The sequence below is a fragment of the Lacerta agilis genome, chromosome 7 (genome assembly GCF_009819535.1).
Source record: "Lacerta agilis isolate rLacAgi1 chromosome 7, rLacAgi1.pri, whole genome shotgun sequence".
NCBI lineage: Eukaryota > Metazoa > Chordata > Lepidosauria > Squamata > Lacertidae > Lacerta > Lacerta agilis.
The window spans coordinates 5,262,334-5,283,242 of NC_046318.1; the positions used below are offsets into that span (position 1 = coordinate 5,262,334).

The 20,909-nt window shown below is 47.4% G+C and overlaps 1 protein-coding gene across 3 annotated transcripts in view; it reads right to left on the reverse strand.

Moving 5' to 3' along the window:
- FCHSD1 (FCH and double SH3 domains 1) overlaps positions 1–16,278 on the reverse strand; it is a 26,864-nt gene extending 10,586 nt beyond the window's left edge. For 2 of the 3 annotated variants that reach the window (XM_033154244.1, XM_033154243.1), the window contains exons 1-9: positions 16,210–16,278; positions 15,198–15,295; positions 13,555–13,600; positions 7,067–7,140; positions 4,041–4,185; positions 3,733–3,869; positions 3,034–3,097; positions 2,742–2,870; positions 1,104–1,226 (exon numbers count right to left, since the gene is read on the reverse strand). In XM_033154244.1, the coding sequence (XP_033010135.1) occupies positions 1,104–1,226; positions 2,742–2,870; positions 3,034–3,097; positions 3,733–3,869; positions 4,041–4,185; positions 7,067–7,140; positions 13,555–13,600; positions 15,198–15,295; positions 16,210–16,230 (837 nt within the window). In that variant the 5' untranslated portion in view covers positions 16,231–16,278. Of the gene's footprint in view, positions 1–1,103; positions 1,227–2,741; positions 2,871–3,033; positions 3,098–3,732; positions 3,870–4,040; positions 4,186–7,066; positions 7,141–12,817; positions 12,935–13,554; positions 13,601–15,197; positions 15,296–16,209 lie in introns of those variants that run through there. The other variant, XM_033154245.1, reaches the window with a different exon arrangement.
- Between the last annotated feature and the right edge of the window lie 4,631 nt (positions 16,279–20,909).

A 20,909-nucleotide genomic window follows, 5' to 3' on the forward strand; every position in this document is an offset into this window, starting at 1 on the left:
TCCAACAATTCACACATCATGAGGGCATCAGTGGCAGATGAAGTCTTGTGCAGCTTGGTGGGCTTCAGCAGGTTGGAGAAGCTTAAGAGACAACCCTATCCCACCTGCTGGTAGGCCTCTGAGGGCCCACAGGTTATTCCACAAAAAGGTAGAGAAGGTCTAACAAGGTAGTTATCATTTTTTTTGGATTGGTCCCAAAGAAAAGCACTTGAAGTTGCTTATCTCGGAAATGAAGACCTAGGGCTTCCACAAGTTCATCTGGGGAATGGCTGTTCCACAGCAACACTAAACTGTGACATGAAAGGTGGGGGAAGAAAGACCAAACTTGCTATGCAAGAGAATAAGGGCCAAAACAGAAGGGACACTGGTGATGGACTATATGGAGCTTGCAGAAATGACCGGGAGAATCCATGACCAGAGAGACGACGCGGTGGAGAAAGAATGGGGAAAATTTAAATTGTATTTAAAAGAGCATTGTAAGATTGTAAATTAGATGTTTTATTTGAGGATAAGATAGGCAGTAGAATAGAAGTTAGTAGTGTAAGGTATAAAAGGATTAAGGTTAGAATAAGAGATAGGTTTAATTAATTATATAATGGTATAAGAAATGGTAAGATATATAAGATATTAAGGAATAAGTTGTTGTTTGAAAGTAGATATAGAGTTAATAGATGGAAGTTACGTAAAAGGTATTTTCAAGGGACGCAGAAGGAGGAGACAGGAGGAAGTCCCCATTAAGATGTGAGAAAAAGACCAACTTTCTACTTTAAGAAGAGTAGGAAAAGGTTGTTTTTGTTGTGTTTTTTATGTTTGTTATTGTTATTGTGTAGTTTATTTTTTTTGTTTGTGGAAAACTTAATAAATATATTTTTTAAAAAAACAGAAGGGACACTGGAGATCCATGATTGTATTTCTCAACTTTTTTCTTCTTCTTCTTCAGAAAGCTTTAGAATAGTCACAGAGGGCTCGGATTTCTATTGGAGGAGATCTGAAAACATCAAATGTAAAAATATGCCTGTATTTTTCTCCCAATAGGAGAACAGCAGCTTTGGGGATACCCTACAGACCCCTAGAAACACAGTCACTTATCAGCGCCTTGTTACCTGTGCAGATGTACCTAGAACACGCTGGAAAAGTTCCTGTGTGCCTTGGCAGACCTCCAGCTCTGTCTTGCTGATCAGGGTCAGCTGGTCTCTGAGCCGCTCATAAAGGTCACCATCCAGCATCTGAGAAAAGACAGATCAAACAGGTTGGGTGGTGCGCAGCAAGAAGAGGAACAGGCCTCTTCCAACTCTATGAGTCTATGATTCGAGGAAGGGAGGCTCCTGCAGGGCAGAGGTACACGTAGGAGAAGAGAGATCCTTCCACCCAAACTTGCTGCAGCGCAGGCAGTCATCCAAAATGAGGCAACTCCCTACACTCCTCGAGAGAAAAACAGGGACCTATTTGAGGGAAGATATTTGTGGGATTGGCAAGAAACTGGGAAATAGAATTTGGTTCAAGCTAAAATCCTGCGCAGCAAAAGAAAAGACACCAGTATGTGGCAACCCAAGCATTTTAGGGAAGGCTAAAAAACATGGAATTCTCCCCACCTTTTTTTTTTTAAGGGACACAGCTGCAGGAACGTGAAATTGGAAACTAGGAGAGTGTGTGTCGGTGGAGAGGAAGCTGTGTACCACTGCATAGCTGTCAACCCTCTCTGCTGTTTCCCACTGCTATAATAAGGGAATTTCCCGCAAAAAAGGGAAAGGTTGACAGCTATGCCACTGTCCCTTCCCATAGAATTTTCCTGTTCAGAGTTATGGCCTGTGCAACTTACCTCCCTTTCTCACTCCCCTCCCCTGTTATTAAGTTTATTTATTTTTATTTTTTAATTGCTCAGGTGTTCCGGGTCAGACTAATTAGCCACCCCACCTGCCCCTCGGAGGTCCGTCAATGAAGTTAACTCCCTGGTAGTTACAAAACGGGAGTATCTTAGTAACCGGAGTGTCTTTGTCCAGCTGCCGCGGCCGTTTATAATCCTTGCTCTGGGCTTCAGGGGTTAAACACCTTATTGCCTGCAGCCCCAGGGTCTCTCTCTCTCTCCAGATCCCTCACTGTAGCAGTCTGCTAAACCCTTTTAGCAACTCAGTGGCATTCACAATGTTTCAGCCCGCCAGCCCCTCCTGAGTGAAACCCCTAAGACACAACCTGACACCCCGCAGGACAGTTTGGACTCTTCCCTGGGTTCCCCTCTTCATGAGCAGTTTATAACCCGCTGGACCCAAGAATCGACGATGTCTGACTTATAGCAACAAAACTAGTTATTATTTTTTTAAGAGCATAACGGTTTCAGAGAATCAAAAGTTTAAACGTAGTTTCATAACAGCACAAAAGGTTTTCACTTCAGTATAACATACTAAACCTTCAACCTAGCCTAACCTACCCACCACTATCCTGGTCTCTATCCTTCTCTCCCTCAGTCACCACTCCCTCCCTCTTTCTCCCCTCATGACCAACTGCCGGCTCCCTCCTTTTAAAGGGCAAAAAGTCCCGCCTCCTGCGAGCGAACTGCCACTCAAACAGATGGAATCTTAACTCTTAACACGCTGGGGGTTTCTGACCATACCCCGACTAAGGGCAGATCCGTTACAGCCTGCCACAGCTGCTTTGCACGCAAGCGGTGCTATACAAGAAGCTGCCCAGGTCCGCAAAGTCGTCCTCGGAGGAGAAGGTGTGCAGTGTAGGAAGAGAGCTCTTACCTTGAAAACAGCAGGCAGCTCCACATGGATGTAGTGCTCCAGGTGGGCACTTGCAGCCGCCAGAGTCAAGAGGTACTCATTTCGCGCCACCACCAGCTGCTGTGAATTCTCTGCCAGCTGCACAGAGAACTGTAATGAGAGGAACAGAGGGCCATGCACTCGACATTTCAAAAACCTACCAAACCACATTGGGAAGCTCTCTGCCAGCCCACTGTGCGACGTGCGCATACATCCCTCAGGTCTCTGTGACCCACTTCAGTGTCCCAGGGGGCTGGCAGGATGGGCCTCTGACCTTGGCGCTGAGCTTCTGCAAGCTGGCCTTTGTGTGAAATATGCCGTGGTCACTCTTCTTGAGCCTGTGGAGGGGAGGGGAAAGGACAGGCATCAGTTTCCACAGATCCCCTGGATGCGGACCACCAAGTGATCTCAGCTCTGGAAAGCTCCACCTTAAGTCCCAGGCCATGATAATAATAATAATAATAATAATAATAATAATAATAATAATAATAATAATAATAATAATAATTTATTATTTATACCCCGCTCATCTGGCCGGGTCTCCCCAGCCACTCTGGGCGGCCTCCAACAAATACCAAAATACAATACAGAGTCACAAATTAAAAACTTCCCTAAACAGGGCTGCCTTTAGGTATTTTCTCAATGTCAGGCAGTTGTTTATTCCCTTGACTTCTGACGGGAGGGCGTTCCACAGGGCGGGCGCCACTACTGAGAAGGCCCTCTGCCTGGTTCCCTGTAGTTTTGCTTCTCGCAGCGAGGGAACCGCCAGAAGGCCCTCGGCGCTGGATCTCAGTGTCCGGGCTGAATGATGGGGGTGGAGACGCTCCTTCAGGTATACAGGACCGAGGCCATTTAGGGCTTTAAAGGTCCATGGGAGACTTGCGAGAAAAACAGGGCGCACAGCCCACTGGCACCCCCTGGCACTCACATTTTGGGGTTCCCCTGCTTGGTGGGTAGGGAACCGGGGGCTCACCTGGCATCCACATCAGCAGCCTTCTCTCGGGCCACCTCACTGGACCGCTCAATCTGTGTGTAATGCTTCTTGGTTTTGCTGACTTCCTTCACCGTCTCCAGCAGTTCAGTCTGGATATTCAGTAGCTGGTCCATGCCCTAGGAGACCAGGTGGGGAAGCGGTCCGACAGTCACCATCCTGCCCTCTGCCAGCTGCTGCTCAACCCCTTAGCGTAGTCTCAAGGACCCCTCCCCATCCAGAGCCAAGCATGGTTTCTCTGTCCTCAAAGGCTTGCTACTAAGGACCCTCCTGGCCCACCCAAAGAGTACCTTTTTGAACAAGTGTTCTTTTGACACACGGGCGGTTTTAGCAGCCTCTGCGCTCACACTGCGATAATTATCGGAGGCAGCCAGCCTGGACTGACCAGAAGAGACGGTGCCATCGATCACGCCCTTCCAGACTCCAAAGACACTCCTGCAGAAATATTAGAGGAGGTCAAGGCGTTACCAGCTTTCACCAGCCCCTGCTTCTGGTTTCATGAGGTCTGAGGATCCAGGAACACCAGGGCTTTTCATTTCCTGACAGCCACTGCACTAAGCAGCATGGTATATGCAGTACAGGCCGGCCGGCTGCATCTTTCTAAACATTCGCTGATTCGCACTCAGTCCCCATTAGACTATGTGCACAGCGATATCTATCAGCAGCCTCCTGAAGTGCTAAAACCACTTCCTGAGCTCTTTGAGTATAAAGCCCCATCCAGGCTCAGAGCTTGTGCTTCGTTGCATCAGCTTCTCTCTCCACAAACCACCCCCCAAGATTCTTAGAACTTCTCTTGGGGTTAAATTTGAGGAAGCCCATTTTCCGAGTCCAGTTGTTGTGCCCACATCCTCATTTCCCTGGAAGGATGGCTTAACGCTGCTTCTTTCCTTCCTCCGCCCTGCTTTCTTTGCTTTCCAGTTAACTGAACCTCCTTCCTCCCAAGTACCGTATTTTTCGCTCCATAAGACGCACTTTTTTCCTCCTGAAAAGTAAGGGGAAATATCTGTGCGTCTTATGGAGCGAATGGTGGTCCCTGGAGCTTAATTGCCCAGGGGCCATAAGAGGATCATGCTTTTTATTTTACAAAGAGGAAATGGGGGTGTTGAAAGGACCCCGCTCAGCAGCTGATCAGCAAGAGATCGGGAGAGAGATAAGAGTCCCCGGCTCCCTTTCAGCCCCGCCCTCTTGCCCAGGCCTCCATTGTTGAATGTGCTGCAGAGGGAGGTTGTTTGTTTCCCCAGCTACATGTGACTGGCTGATTAGATTATCTGTCTGGAAACTGTAGAAAATGCTTCCTTTCTTTTAGAAGCTGCAGAAATGTCAGTTGAACCCCATAAAAACGGGGCTTTTCCTCTTTGCTTTTCCCCTTTTGCAAAAGGAGCTTTGCTTTTCCCCCTTTGCAAAAAAAGCTGCAAAACGTTTAGCTGATCCTCAAAAACCCAGGGCTTTTCCCTTTGCAAATAAAGCTGCAAAACATTTAGCTGATCCTCAAAAAAACCCCAGGGTTTTTCCCTTTGCAAAAAAAGTTGCTAAACTTTTAGCTGATCCTCAAAAAAAAACAGCGCTTTTAGAGGAGGAAAACCAGAAAAAAAATTCTTTCTGGGTTTCCTCCTCTAAAAACGAGGTGAGCCCTATGGTCCAGTGCACCCTATGGAGCGAAAAATACGGCAATAAAAAGGAAGAAAGTGGCACTTTTGCTTCCTGCACTAAAATTCAAGGGCAAGCACAGATACTGCATTGACAGATGTCCTGATTAAAGAAAGGCATAAAGCCACAATGCAGTATCAAAAACCACCACATTTTCTGCTAAGAGGTTTTCAACATTATAGGTTAAGAAGCTGAAAAGAAAGAGAGAAAGGGCCCGTAGAATTCAAAGAGCTGGGCACTCAAAGGAACAATAGCCATATTCCCCCAGGCATATACATGATACGGGGGTCAGCAAACATTTTCAGCAGGGGGCCGATCCACTGTCCCTCAGACCTCGTGGGGGACCGGACTGTATTTTTTTGGGGGAGGGGGGGAATTGAACGAATTCCTATGCCCCACAAATAACCCAGAGATGCATCTCTCTCTCTCTCTCTCTCTCTCTCTCTCTCTATATATATATATATATATATATGTTCCCATTGCGTGTTTGTCCGAAACACCCTTGCTGTGTAACTGCTGTAACAAATCACATCAAATTAGGACACGGTGTTCCATTATGATGGCAAAAGGATCTGGCATAATAAAAATTCAAGAAAAACCACACCTGTCATACCTAAAATAAAGAATAAACGCCCCAAAATTGGCATGCCTATTAGATGTCACCAGCAACAGCACTGACATGACATCACAACCAGCAACCAATAGAAAGGCGCCACCCAACTCCCGAGGAGACAACTTACAGCCGCCTCCTCAAATGGCTGTCCGCCATTTGCGGCCTAACTTTCAGCTGCCGCCTCAAGGGGCCCAGTTGCTATGGTAACGCGGGGCAAAAATGGAGGCCACCAACCCCCAAAGAAGCCGTCTGCGTGTGCGCCTTCCCAGGCCACAGCAATCAATAGCCGCTTTCCAGAACGCGAGCTCCATTTGCAATTATACAGCAACAGAGCTTCGGGGTGACCAGGGAAAGTGCGGCGGAGGGGAAGGTAGCAGGCAGAAACGGGAAAGACGGAGAGGAGGCAGGCGGAAATTCAACGGGAGAAGCTGTGTGGAGGGAGGAAGAAACGGGGGAAAGGCGGAGAGGAGGCACGCGGAAATTCAACAGGAGAAGCTGTGTGGAGGGAGGAAGAAACGGGGAAAAGACGGAGAGGAGGCAGGCGGAAATTCAACGGGAGAAGCTGTGGGCCTGGACAGTTTATATATAGATCTTCCTTTTCCATTTCACAAAAAAGACACCGCAACGTGTGGCCGGGCCAGCTAGTTTTAAATAAAAGCACACATTCTACTCATGTAAAAACACCAGGCAGGCCCCACAAATAACCCAGAAATGCATTTTAAATAAAAGGACACATTCTACTCATGTAAATACACACTGATTCCCAGACCGTCCGTGGGCTGGATTGAGAAGGGAATTGGGCCGGACCTGCCTACCTATGTACATGACCAAACACACATGTAATTAAACACGGTGGTATTGCTATTTGGCCTACCCTTGAGAACAGCTGTAATCAGAGGTGGATTCAGCTGAACACCAAGGTTGGGAGATGAGTTCAAGACTAAGATGTCCCCCTTCTCCTCGAACGCTACCCTTCCCAGCTGCGAAGCCAGGCGAGCCCCTTCCCCAATAAGCAAGGCAGCTCAGCTCCTTTCGCCACAAAGCCCAATTCCCCACCTGGAGTCACTGGCGACGTTCCAGCCACGCTGCCCGTCTCTCTTCTGGTACTGACTTGCCAGCCTTTGCAATGCCTGTAAAGATATACAGTGTATTTATTTTGAAACATTTTGTGCTCCACCTTTCCACCCATGTTAAGTCTTCAAGATGGATATGAAGAGGGTGTATTGTTAGTCCAGAAGTATAAAAGAACTCTTTATTATTATTATTTTAAACAAATTTTTATTAGCATTTTCGTAATATAACACAAACCCAACCCCACACCTACAAATACAAAAACAAATACAAATACACATAATGTCAGGATTCTTCTTCTTATTTGTATATCTTACAACAACAAAAAAAATTCTACTTCTGAATCTTGACGTTTGACTTCCCCCGCCTTTTCACCTTCGGTTTTAAATCAATATACTATTTCCTTAACAACTTTTCTCTATAAAAAAAAAAAATTAACTTTACTTAAAAATAACACAATTATCTTGATCTTTTTATTGTAACCTAAATCTTAACCATATATTCTTATAACTAAACTTATTTCTTCTATCCTTTATCATGCTGCTTTTGACTTAAGATTCAATATCTCCTTACTTATTTAAAATAAACTTACAATTAACAGACTTCACACTCCGATTTCGGATACCATGACAGACCATTTGGATTATACATTTAATACTTCAACCCACTCCCCCTCTGTCCATTGTCTTTTTCTGTCTTTCACCAGAACCGGATCTCCAATTATCTTCTTCTGAGTGTCCACAGATCCAGGCATTCACAACAAACCTAGCATCGAGCTTCAGGGTGTTCATCACTTCCTTTCTGGGCTCCTCCGTACCTTTGTACCATACTTCTTCTTCTTGTAGAAATCTTAATTCCATGTCCCTTGCCCCCGAGCTGCCACCTCGGAGTCTGGATATTATAAATTTTCCCGTTCCAGGGCTGCCACCCCCAGAAATCGGTTCCTTTTCCCGGAGTTGCCCAGCCATTTCGAACCATCCTTCAAGCACCCCTCCCAGCTCTTTGCCAAGGTTTGATTCCATTGTATAAAACTTTTGAAAAGCCTCCTCTGTGGAAAGTGAGTCCTTTTTATTTATAATTCCACTCAAAACTTGCAGTTTCCGATTAAGCAGTTCCAGCTTCAAGACAGTGAGCATTTCCTCATCCTTTAAACCAGAGTTCAATACCAGTGCGAACACAAAGTCCATCATTTTAGAAGGGAGGGTGAGTGTCAGATTTCAGTTCCTGTCTCTTCCTTCCTTTGTTTCAATTTTTTCCCACGACAGTCCAAGTCGTCGCCATTTCTCCGAAGCCGGAGTATAAAGACCAAAACTTCAAATGGAGATATTTTTTCCCCAGTTAACCCCTGAAGGGAAATCTCAGCAGTCTCAGTTTTCAAATTCCAGATACTTTCTATCGATTGTTGTAGCAGCAGTCACTTAAACGGTTAATTTCTTTCACCTCCCGAAGGGAGAGAGGCGGGCTGCCTTTCTTCTTTCCCCCAGATTGTTCCAAGAATACAAAGAGTCAATCAAATACTCACAGCCACTGGGTTCTTATCAGCTCGTTAAAGACAGGTAGAACTTAGACGCTCATCACAGGCTTTGTCGCCGCATTTACATCCCGGTTGGGGCATGTCCCCTATAGCCCGGCTCCGTCGTCCCTTCACCCCCACTCCCCCTTTACAGGGGGAGCGGGGGAAGGGTTCGGAGCCACAACGGGCACAGCCGGGGAGCCCAGGGTGCGGGACGCTCTTCCCGCACCCCAACCGGAGCCCCGCTTTGCGGTAGCAGGGCTCCTAACCCCCGGGATGGACTGGGTGCTTCGCAGCCGAAGCAGCCCACGACCACCCGCAATGGCGTCGCCGCCGGAAGTCCATAAAAGAACTCTTTAAGCTTTGCCTTATGAAACCTCTCTGTAAAGCTGTGAACTCTGATCTGCATTGCACTTCTTTTTGGCAAGCTATGACTAAGTCTGGAGATAACAGTAGAAGGCTGACCTTGCACAGAGAGGAACTGTTGTCTAGGTCACAGATAGGATGGCCTTGCTGGAGTGCTCATGAACCAACTCAGGGCTAAATGTCCTTTTGCCTTATATGTACAACAGGAAATGTACAACAGGAAATGTTCCTTATATGGACAAGAAGAAGATTTCTGGGGTGGGAAGATGAGCCAGGGAACTGTCTATAAGAACTGTCTGAAAATTGACTTTTTTGTACTTGCTTGGCTGTCTGAACACCGCAGATACCTCTGCATGCAGAAAATAAATCTTTCTCTCTCTGAAGCCAGCAGCCTCAGGTGTCTTTTCTGCTTCCATGTTTTCTTACCGGGCGCAACCGTGGGAACCCGTAGGGGCAAATAAGGCTCCAGTTGAAAACAAAACAACAACACAAGCCAGCCCCTCCCTCTCCCTGAAAACTCCTGCAAATATGGCCACTGGCTCTATTTGGGTATCCCTCCCCATCTCGCTTCCAGAAAACCTAGCAGATCACCCAGGGTGTTTGTTGTGGCCTCCCTGCTGAGCTGCAGATGTAAAAGTGGCCTCCAGCAGCTGCCTCTTCCTCTCCACAGCAGTCCCAAGAAGAAGAGGAGGAGGCTGTGTGTGTGTGTGTGTGTGTGTGTGTAGATTCTCTGGCTCCATTAGCTATTATCAGAAACTATATTATAGGTGGCCTGGGAAGCACGGCTGAAGCTAAGCAGGCCTAGCCACTGCCTGCATGGGAGGCCGCTGAAGAACCATGCTAATTTGCAGTGAACTTCGTAAGAGTAAAGGAGGACTGCATTAAAAAAAATGGACGTTATTAATTGCTTGCCATTCAGAGCCCTGTTTATCCTGTTTTTCCATGGTTTGAATGCAGGATGTGTGAGACCCCACCAACATCTACTGGCTGGGGCCAAGTGCAAAAATAGTGCCTTAGAAAGAAGGACACCCATACACTAGGAATTCGGGACCCCTGAGTAATCTCAGTTCAGTACCAAAACTGAGCTCACAGTCCTTTCACACAAAAACCCATTCCTAGTTCCCCCTACACCCCAAAGAAAGCATCCTAATTTGGGGGGAAAGTTACTGTAACAGTTGGAACTCATAAGTCATTGGCAATCTACTGCAAATCACCCAGAGTTCCTCCAGCAGATCTTGACCTTCCTTCTATCCACCCCTGTTTTAATGGACCAATACAGCTCAAAATTTGGCTCTCTGGAAACGCCTTTTACTGGGATGCAAGTCCTCTTATTTGCAAAGAATAATATAAATGGTATGGTCAAAACAACAATTCCCGTGAACTGATCATTTGTCACTTTGTCCAGACAATGCACAAAGACTTGTCCTCCGCTCCCCACCCCCTTATTATTTTCTTTAACTGACAAGAAAATATTGCACTTTTGGTCATCCTGCGGAGGCCCCAAATGGGAACAGGGGCACTTCTTGATTATCAGACGCCTCTTTTCCTCCCAACAGTTAAGTATCACCTAAAAGGGGCAATATGCATTTTTCATAAATGTTAAAGATTTTGTCCTAATTCTTCTCCTTCGCTTCTTTTATATGTATTTGCTATAGGGAAATATCTCTACCACTTAAGGGAGAAGAGTATAAAAGTAACAAGCATCTGATAAAGACCCAAGAGTCTGGATTGTGTTGACATGCCGGCTTCCGATATTACTGGTTTGCGGAACAGCAGGTGCTCTCGTCTCAAGGGAAATGTTCAGGGTCATGGACATCATGGAATGTTTTGCACCCTCCTTATCCATGGTGTAGAATGTGAACTGAAGGAATTCAGTGTGTTGATTGAGTACATCCAATTCTTAAAATAAAACCCGAACGCAGGTGTGCTCAGAAACTCAAAACAGCATAAGGCAAAGCTATCACTGGTCCAAGGTTCAGAATACTGAGGTTTCCTGACAGTAACTCAGAGTCAGTTCGAGCAACCGATTCCCCCCATGCATGATGGCTTTGTTGTTTTCATTGCTTGCTTGACAAGCCCCACGTGGCACCGGGAGTAGCAAAGAGGTGCACCACAGAAGCAGTGCTGAGTCAGCACCACGCCAGCCCTTGCGTGAGAAACACTGTCAGTGGTTGTCCCATCCCGTAAGATTCCCAAGCCAAATGCAGCTGATCTGAATGCACACATTTTGCCCAGTCATCAGCAAAGGGACCACACTGATCTTGAAACACAAAGGGCACAGCATTTTCAAACACCTCCACCACTGGAGCCCAACTGGCTAGGGAAAAAAACAAGAATAAAATATAAAATACTGATAGATACCAGAGAGAGAGGAGGTTTCTCCCTGCCAAATAGTAAATTATATTATGAAGCATTTTGTCTGTGCTGGTTGAAGGAATGGTTGCTATTGAAGAACCCACATATTTTAGATTTGGAAGGTCATGATAATATTTTCCGTTGGCACGCTTATTTGTGGTATGACAAGGCGAAAGTACACAAAGGCTTCACAAACCATATAATTAGGGGGGAAATGTATAGAATATGGGATAATTATAAAAAAACTTATTGGAGACTAAAACACCACTTTGGCTTTCACCTTTGGAAGCCATAGTGGTGAAAAAGAAAAATATGGTGGAAAGTTGGGTGACTTATAGAAATTTGCTAAGAGAGGAGGGTGGAGAATTTTAATTAAAAGAATTTAAGAATTTAATGGGGTGTTAACAACATGGTTACAATATTATCATTTGAATGAAGTATTTAAAAAGGATATGAAGTGTGGGTTTGGGGAACAACTATCACAACTAGAGAGAGACCTGTTAAACTGTATTGTTAAAGTGATGTCTAAAATGTTAGTGGAATGGGAGATGAAGGACGAACAAGTGAAATCTTCAATGATACACTGGGCAAAAGATATTGGTCATAACATAGAAATGGAAACATGGGAACAATTATGGAATATGAATATAAAATTTACAGTATGTTATGGTTTAAGGGAAAATTATATGAAAATGTTATATAGATGGTACCTAACACCTAGTAGATTGGCAAAAATGTATAAAACAAAATTGAATAAGTGTTGTAAAGAGAAAGAAGGTACCTTTTTCATATGTGGTGGTCTTCCAATAAGGTTAAAGCTTACTGGGAAATGATATATAATGAATTGAAAAAGATGCTTAAGATAACCTTTTTAAAAAAAACCAAAAGCTTTTCTCTTGGGAATTATGGGATCAGAACTACCTAAACAGTATAGAAATTTATGTATGCGATCACAGCTGCAAGAATGCTATTTGCCCAAAAATGGAAGGAAGAAGAGGTCCCAACGAGAGAAGAATGGATACAGAAACTAATGGAGTATAGAGAAATGGCAAAGCTTACGGGAAGAATAAGAAATCAAGATAACAAACTTTTTAGAAAGGAATGGAAATGGTTTATTGAGTATTTACAAATAATCTGTAAACAAATCAAGACATTGGTGGGATTATTGTAAAAACCTGCAGTTCAAAAATATATATGAGATATATATGAAAATAGATGAATAAAAGAATAAGTTAAGGCAGGCAAGGAAGAAAATAAATGTAAAGAACCGCAGAAAGAGAGGGAAGTTCTAGACAGGCAAAGTGCCTTGGAGGGCCCTTCCAAGGCCAGTCCCTTTACAGTTATGTAACCCCCAGGTGGGTGGCAACAGCAATTATCAACACCAGTGAATGGCTTGCAAGAATCAAATGGGGAGGAATGAAAAGGATGCTATCCAACAAGATGGCAGAAGATCAAATGCAGATGAGTGATATGATACACCAAGGGATCACTTTCCTACTCACGTGCAATCCCAGGTTGGGACTTCAAGAGATAATGGCCCAAGCCTCAGTGGGGACAGCCAACCGGAGCCATCTATGTGTGTAGTGGCCGGATGCAACCAAGAGAGAATCAGAGATTAGGCGGGAGGGCTAATGGGTAGGATTCTGTCAGCAACACTCAGTAATGTGAGGACATAAAGCCTAGCAGCACCACTGCTGAGGAAGTTAGGCGTTCAGGGCATGTTGGTTTGATATCATAGCTCGGGCATAACCCAGGAGGCCTCTCCAAAACATGGTCCAGATGGGAATCAGATCTATGGTCAGGTAAGTACCACTTCTTATTTCAACTTTTTCTAGTGATTGCAAGACCCTTTGCTGTACAAGTTCCAGCTACAGCTGACTCTTCGTCTGCCCCACTTCCAAGTATAAAAAGTCATAAGAAACAGCTGCAGTCGGCTCTTTTGGTCTATCAGCTCCAAGGAAAAGCTCAAATGATCCTTGCCTGCTCACTGGGTCACTTCCTTCAGCTAGGGAAGAGTGCTGGCTTACAATGGATGGCACAAGCCGAGACTGTATCCATCTCTTGACACAACTTGTTAGTTAGAGCTCTAAACCCCGGGGGAAATGGCCGCTGCTAAGGCCAGACACTTTTTGGTTATATCCACCACCACCACCACCCTGCCATGATATGTCGCTGGCTACACCCAATTTAAATGGGAGCATGCAACAGATTTCAAGCAAGCAGCCTTGCATTGTCTCACCTGCCCGTACTCCCTCTCAATGGCAGATCGCTGCTTGCTGTAGGACCTGCAAGCAAGGAGAAGACAAAGGCCCCTGAATAACCACACAGCCCAATCTTCTTGCACAATCAGAATCTAAGGGCAAGGGAACAATCTGACTCTCAAGATCTGCTGGGTGAAGAGCTCTGGGACTCGGCGGAAGCCCAGATAACATGCACCCAACTCCCCCTTGCAACTGTAACTTCAGAAACTGCACGGTGCTTTTAAAAACAAGTTCAAAATAGTAATAATTACGAAACAACAATTAGTGTGTCATACTTCCCTGACAAAAGATTCCAGAGAAGACCTCGACTGAGCAGTTTTCCTAATAACCCAGCAGCTTACATTATTTTAACTCGCATGGATTCCAACGAAAGGGGGGACCGGACTACTGAGCAGCTGTTGTTTTCGTTGGCCCTGAGATGCCTCAATCTTGCACAGTAATGGCTCAGGTTTGAGCACATGCTACTCAACATCGCTCTGCTTTGTCCACTAATTCCCGCATTTTAAATATGAACCCCAGCACTGATCCACTGGAAGAGTCCCTGAAACATACCGTATTTTTCGCTGCATAAGACACACTTTTTTCCTCCTAAAAAGTAAGGGGAAATGTCTGTGCGTCTTATGGAGCGAATGCATGGTCCCTGGAGCCGAATTCCCTAGGGGCCAAAAGCAGATCGTGCTCTTTTTTTTACAAAGAGAGAATGGGGTGTTGAAAGGAAGCCGCTGAACAGCTGTTCAGCAAGTGATCGGGAGAGATAAGGCTCCCTTTCCAGCCCCGCCCCCTTGCCCAGGCCTCCACTGTTGAATGCAGAGGGAGGCTGTTTGTTTCCCCAGGACATGTGACTGGCTGATTAGATTATCTGTCTGGAAACTGTAGAAATGACTGTAGGACTAGAAGCTGGAGAACTGTGAGTTGGACCCCATAAAAACGGGCCTTTTCCTCTTTGCAAAAAAAGCTGCACCACTTTCAGCTGATCCTCAAAAAAGCAGGGATTTCCCCTTTGCAAAAAAAGCTGCACCACTTTCAGCTGATCCTCAAAAAAGCAGAGCTTTCCCCTTTGCAAAAAAAGCTGCACCACTTTCAGCTGGTCCTCAAAAAAGCAGGGCTTTTCCTTTTGCAAAAAAGCTGCACCACTTTCAGCTGATCCTCAAAAAGCAGGGCTTTTCCCTTTGCAAAAAAAGCTGCACCACTTTCAGCTGATCCTCAAAAAAACAAGGCTTTCCCCCTTTCCTCCTCTAAAAACTAGGTGCGTCTTATGTTCAGCTGCATCTTATGGAGCAAAAAATACGGTAACATGCTAGCTTTAGGTACAGAATCAACACAAATGACTGATGGATTTATGTAATCAGGTGAACAACACTTCTAACTTTAGGCTGATGCTCTTTACAGGCTAAGCCTCTTGGATAAGGAGCAGTAGGCTCTTGGAAGTTCATGGGTCAACCACCAGCAAACAGTCAGTCTCCATCCCTTGCTTTCTGATTCAATGTCTGTAAGGAGGAAGGCTGTCTTAGGCTGTTTAACAGGGGAGGGAAAGTGTAGCCTTTAGGCCTGTGGCGGAACCTGTTCAGGAGCTTGCCCGGCTCCCAATTTCTTCCAATCCCCTGCAGGCTCAGTTTGTTACCTGATGTCCTCTAGGAGTTCCAGCTCCCGTTGTTGCTTGTTCTGCAGGCTCGACAGTTGCTCCATGAGATGCACTTTTACTTCCTGGGTCAACTTAACCTGCAGAAGAAAGAGAGTTTGCACCTTATCAATGGCAATAGGTCCTCCTGCAGGGCAAGGAGCAGACAAGCATACACACCTGGAGCAGAAGGAAAAGGAACCCACTATTTTGCACAGGAATGGAACCTTAGGACTACGAACACAGAGGCAGTTGGGAAGAGGACCAGCAGGACCCCAGTAACAGCTGCACTCGGGGACCAGCAGTGGACAGAAGCTCCAGGAGCTCAACCCACATGGAGCAGGTCACGTGTAGCAATAGCGTCTAGAAGCCCCTGGCTCAAATCTTGCTTGTCATGAACTCAGTAAGTAGCTTTGGGCAAGTCACTCCTCCTCTCAGTCTCTGTTGCAAGGATGACAAGGTAGTGGATGCCAAGAGCTTTAAATACAAAGGCTAGGAATTATGATGCATGGAAGAGTCCAAGAGGTTAGAGCCGGGGGACCTCCATGTGGCTCCTACAGGCACTGTGTGGCACCTTCCACCAAGACCCCCTCCATCACCAGCCAAGCCCATGCCCAATTTTTATATTTAACTAATGTTTGTTTGCTTTCTTGTTTGGTGGTTGCCCCTTCCCCATCCCCTGTGTTTCATTTCTTCTGAGGTGTGCGTAGATGCGTGCCCCCCCCCTCCCCGCGCGATGTCTGGAAAGAGCTTCTGCACATCTCCACGGTTTCCTCCTTCTGCGAAATGGGTCGTTTGTGGCGCCCGCAAGAGCTTATTAGATTTTCAAATGTGCCCACGGTGTTCCCAATTGGGGGGCGCTAGTTTAGAGCCCGGCGCGGCGCTGCCAAGAAAGGCGCCCACTTCAAGATGGCACGCGATCGAGAGCGCGCCTCGGTGGCCCCGACTGTGCCAGGGTGCCAAGGAGGGCCCTCCCCGGCTTCTCCTCCGCGAGCAACGGCACGCAGGGACTTACTTTGCGCGGCGGCGGCTGCATGGCGACGGGCTCCTCCTGGGCTTCGCCGCAAGCGGGTCCAGAGCACGGCAGCGGCGGCGGGGAGGCGAGTCCGGAACTGCCGCGCCACCCGGCTCGCCAGGCTCCGCCCGGCTCCGCAGAGGGCCGCCCGCCCCGTGCCCGCCTCCTCGCCGCTTCCCACGGGGCGACTGGAAGGAGGTGGCAGGGCTGAGCGCTGCGCTGCCTTTCGGGAACGGGCTGCCGCGCTCTTCTTATTGCAGGCTTTTAATAGATCTTATATTATATATCTTGTTTACATAATTTATTTTAAAGCATCACTACCCCGCTCTCCAGCCAAAAAGGCTCCCAAAGCAACTTCCATGAGTATGACTGTACACGGTTTTTAATTGTTGATGTTTAGTTGTTCCAATGGTTGTCTCCCCACCACCCCTAGGTTTTTAAAGGTAAAGGGACCCCTGGCCATCAGGTCCAGTCGTGTCCGACTCTGGGGTTGCGGCGCTCATCTCACTCTATAGGCCGAGGGAGCCGGCGTTTGTCTGCAGACAGCTTCCGGGTCATGTGGCCAGCATGACTAAGCTGCTTCTGGCGAACCAGAGCAGCGCACGGAAACGCCGTTTACCTTCCCGCTGGAGCGGTCCCTATTTATCTACTTGCACTTTGATGTGCTTTCGAACTGCTAGGTGGGCAGGAGCTGGGACCGAGCAACGAGAGCTCACCCCATGGCAGGGATTCAAACCGCTGACCTTCTGATCAGCAAGCCCTAGGCTCTGTGGTTTAACCCACAGCGCCACCTGGGTCCCTATGTATCAGGAGAGATTCCCAAAGGGTAGGTGCCACTACAACTAAAGGCCCCATTTCAACAGTGTGCAGAACAAACCACCTAGGTTTTTAGCGGTTCTTATTTTTATCGGTAAGCCTCACTGAGCCCTTGTCGGCGGGGTACAAATTAATATATAATATTATAACATAGTATCATACGCAGCTACCTCACTCCAAAGCAGGGGGGTGTCCTGAAAAAAAAGGTTCTTCTCTGCGCGCTTCTTTCAGGATGGGGAAGACTTGGAGCAGACAGGTGAAAGGAAGGGAGTCAAGGCTGGGGTCATTGCAGCAAAGCAGGGCATTTGCCTTACAAAGGGGAAGTTACAAGCAAAAACAAACAAGCAAAAATGTTCCTCCCAAAATTCACCAAAAATCTTTATACTGTATTTCTTGCCCCCACATTGTAATTCTGTTTAAACTTGGAGGGGCTCCTGGAGTCAATCCTGTCAATCTGTGGATGACCGGTTCAACGTGCTGCTCAGCCAATCCCAAACCCAAAATATTGCTATGGCCAAGACATTCCATTTATTTATTTTATTTATTTATCAGATTTATATACAGCCCTTGGCCTGGTAGATATTTCTGAATCAGGAATCTGTGCTGTGAGTTGGAGGTGACACCTACACAGCCAGACCCTAAGAGTCTGTTGACCTCAGACCCTGTTCTGGCTGCTGCCACCTTGGTTTGACTTCTGGCAAGTCCCCTTGTTTGGTGACGGGCACTGAGAACAGGATGCTGGCCCACTTAATATTCCTCTACCTTATTCCACATTCTGGAAAGAAGACAGAGAAGAGAATAAACAGCTTGGGGGGGGGGCAATAGTTTTGCATAGGTCTGGAATTTGTGTGTGTGTGTGTGGGGTCCTTTGTGAACAGTCCTGTGAAGCACATTAAAGGCTTATCAAGTCAAGCTGCACTTACTAAGGAGCAATCTCCAGGGAATGCAATCAGGTTTACTGCTGAGTAGTTATTATGGTATGAACCCACACACTAGAAATTGTGACAGCAGCTCTGAACTGTGATAAAACTGGTGTGAACTGCAATGTTGGCTTCATAAGGGAGGACAGTAAGGAGAGAGCGGAGGCCACACAACCTTTCTTCCAGCAGAGAAGCAACTGTGACAACAGGCACTCACGAACAGAAGGAAGGTGCTTTGTGCTAAATATTTGCACTGGCCACCTCTAACCTCACTGGTCCTGCCAGTTCCATGGATCTCTGCCTGCTCTTTTGATCCCAACTGCAGCTCCCAAAGCTTATTTTCTGCCGTTGTAATGCTTTTTAAAAGGCATACTATGGTTTTGAAGAGGTTTCTAAATAATTTTGGGCCGTATCTGGTAAACAACTAGAGACCAGTTGTCAGATTCATTGTTTCCTAAGTAACTGCCCTTACTTACACACCCACCCACACCCCAGGCTGTACTGTGTGGGCTGGCAGTAATAGCCAAAATAGCACTGTCCTCCTTATATGAGAAAATGACTCCTGCCCAGCCTTGCCACTTGTGGCAGTTCAGCACCACCTCGTGGACAGATGTTATTTGTACAAATGCTCCTCTTTCATTTAGGTCGCTGGCAAGGGAGGAGCTTTCTAATCATAGGGCAAATATTACATTTTGCAAAGTCTGCTTGCAAGAGCTTCAATCAGAGTTATCCGCTGGCATTTTGGTAAAGTTTCCACAGGTGCTTTGCGATTTGACCTAGCAAGGGCTGACCAGCTGTCAAAAGAGGTGCAGGAAGTATTTGCCTTCAGTGACAACAATAACAATAGTAATAATAGTAATAATAATTTATTATTTATACCCCACCCATCTGGCTGAGTTTCCCCAGCCACTCTGGGTGGCTTCAAATCAAGTGTTAAAAACAACACAGCATTAAATATTAAAAACTTCCCTAAACAGGGCTGCCTTCTGATGTCTTTTAAAAATAGGATAGCTGCTTATTTCCTTGACATCTGATGGGAGGGCATTCCACAGGGTGGGCGCCACTACCAAGAAGGCCCTCTGCCTGGTTCCCTGTAACCTCACTTCTCTCAGTGAGGGAACCACCAGAAGGCCCTCGGCGCTGGATCTCATTGCTCCAAAAACTTTGGCGACCCCTGCATTAATGTATCTCTGTGTCACATCTTTTTTGGGCCTTGGTAGTTAGACTCTTTCAAAATATTTGGGTTAAGCAGATTTACGTAGTGGAGGTGGCGACCAACCTTTGCCCAACTGATGCACATAATCCTTAAAGACAGATTATCCTGACACCCTGGCACCAGCAGGAGCACCTTATCTGGAATTGAACATCTGCATACACTCCAAGAGTAGTCTTCGTTCCTTGTCCTTGCTCTGTCTCGGAAGAAAGACATTCCGATGTGCCTGCAAAGCGGAAGGAAGTGCCTGGCTCTATGTTCTGAGACAGGTAAACCCCCCCCCCCCCAAGGAAAGGCATTCAAAGGGGCCACGTGCCTGATGCCGCCTTGAGAGAGAGAGAGCTCTTTGTCTGCGTCTTTCTCCATAGCGGAGAACGACAGGCAGGCAAGGAAAGAGAGAAAGATAGCGCCGAAAGGATCTTGGAAGTTGTTTCTCCGAGCGCGAATGCCCCCCTTCTACCACATTTTCCTATCTCTGTGCTCTCCTGGTTTCCAGCCAACCGCCTTTTTCTCCCGCTGGTGTGGGCGAGGGGGCGTGGCCGCGTCTCACGTGGCGACGTCGCCGCGGCGGTGGGCGTGGCGCCTGTTTCCTGGGAGGCGGGCCGGCGCTGGGAGCGAGCCACTGTGACGGAGGGCGGAACCCGGCTGAGGCGGAGTTGGGAAGGCGCGGCGGTTGCCCGTCAGTTGAGAGGTCCCGTCGGGTGGGCGTCGAGTGCCGCCGCTCCTGTCAGGGCAGAGTCGCTTGCCTTCCCTGCTCTGCCGCTCGCTGCCCCGCTCGCTCTCTCTCTCATTGACTCCCTGACTGAACTGCCATCCGAGCTGCCCCCCGTCCTGTTCGCGGCGGCGGCGGCGGTGAGGGGCGGACTTCGCGCCCCGCCATGGAGGGCGGCAGCGGGGGATCCGCTCGCGGGACCGGCCGCGAGAGGAAGAAGAGCAAGATCCCCGCAGACGAGGCCCCCTCGGCGGCCGTGGCTGGAGGAGACCCCGGAGGAGGAGGCGGGAAGTCCCGGAAATTCGTGAGTGTCCTCCTGAGGTGACCGGTCCGGGCGCGGAGGGGGAAAGAAGGACCTGCCGTGGCCGCACCTGCCCGCCCGCCCGGCGGCGTTTCGGAGCCCGCGGCCACCGCCTCCTCCCCTGCCTCGTCCCGCGCTGGCCGGGGAAAGGCAGGCAGAAGCGGCCCCGGCCTCCGTCTCCTTCCCCGCGCCGCCCGCGCAGGTGTCCCGCCGGCGGCATCTCCCTCGGGCGGTGGCAGCGGGGGAGAGGGGGTCGCCCCCAATGCCGGATCCGTCCCTCTCGGAACTGGCGGTGCCAGGGCTCCCTGCCTGACCCCGCCGATCCCTTTCCCCGCTCAGTTTCATTTGGGTGCGTTGAGTGCACGAGTGCGAATTAATTGGAAAGCAAAATGTATAAAATACTGTTGGAATTGCATTTGAAAGATGAAGAGGTTAAGTCGGTAATGATACACTGGGCTAAAGATTTTGGTTATAATATACAGTTGGAGGATTGGCAGAAGTTAAGGAAAGAAAGCTTTAAATTTACTGCATGTACAGCTTTGAAAGAGAATATGATGTATAGATGGTATATTACACCAGTAAAATTAGCTAAAATGTATAAAACAATTAAGAAATGTTGGAAATGTAAAGAGAAAGAAAGAACATTCTGTCATATGTGGTGGGATTGTAAGAAGGCCCAAGGCTTCTGGGAAATGATATATAATGAGATGAAAAAAATGTTGAAATATACGTTTATAA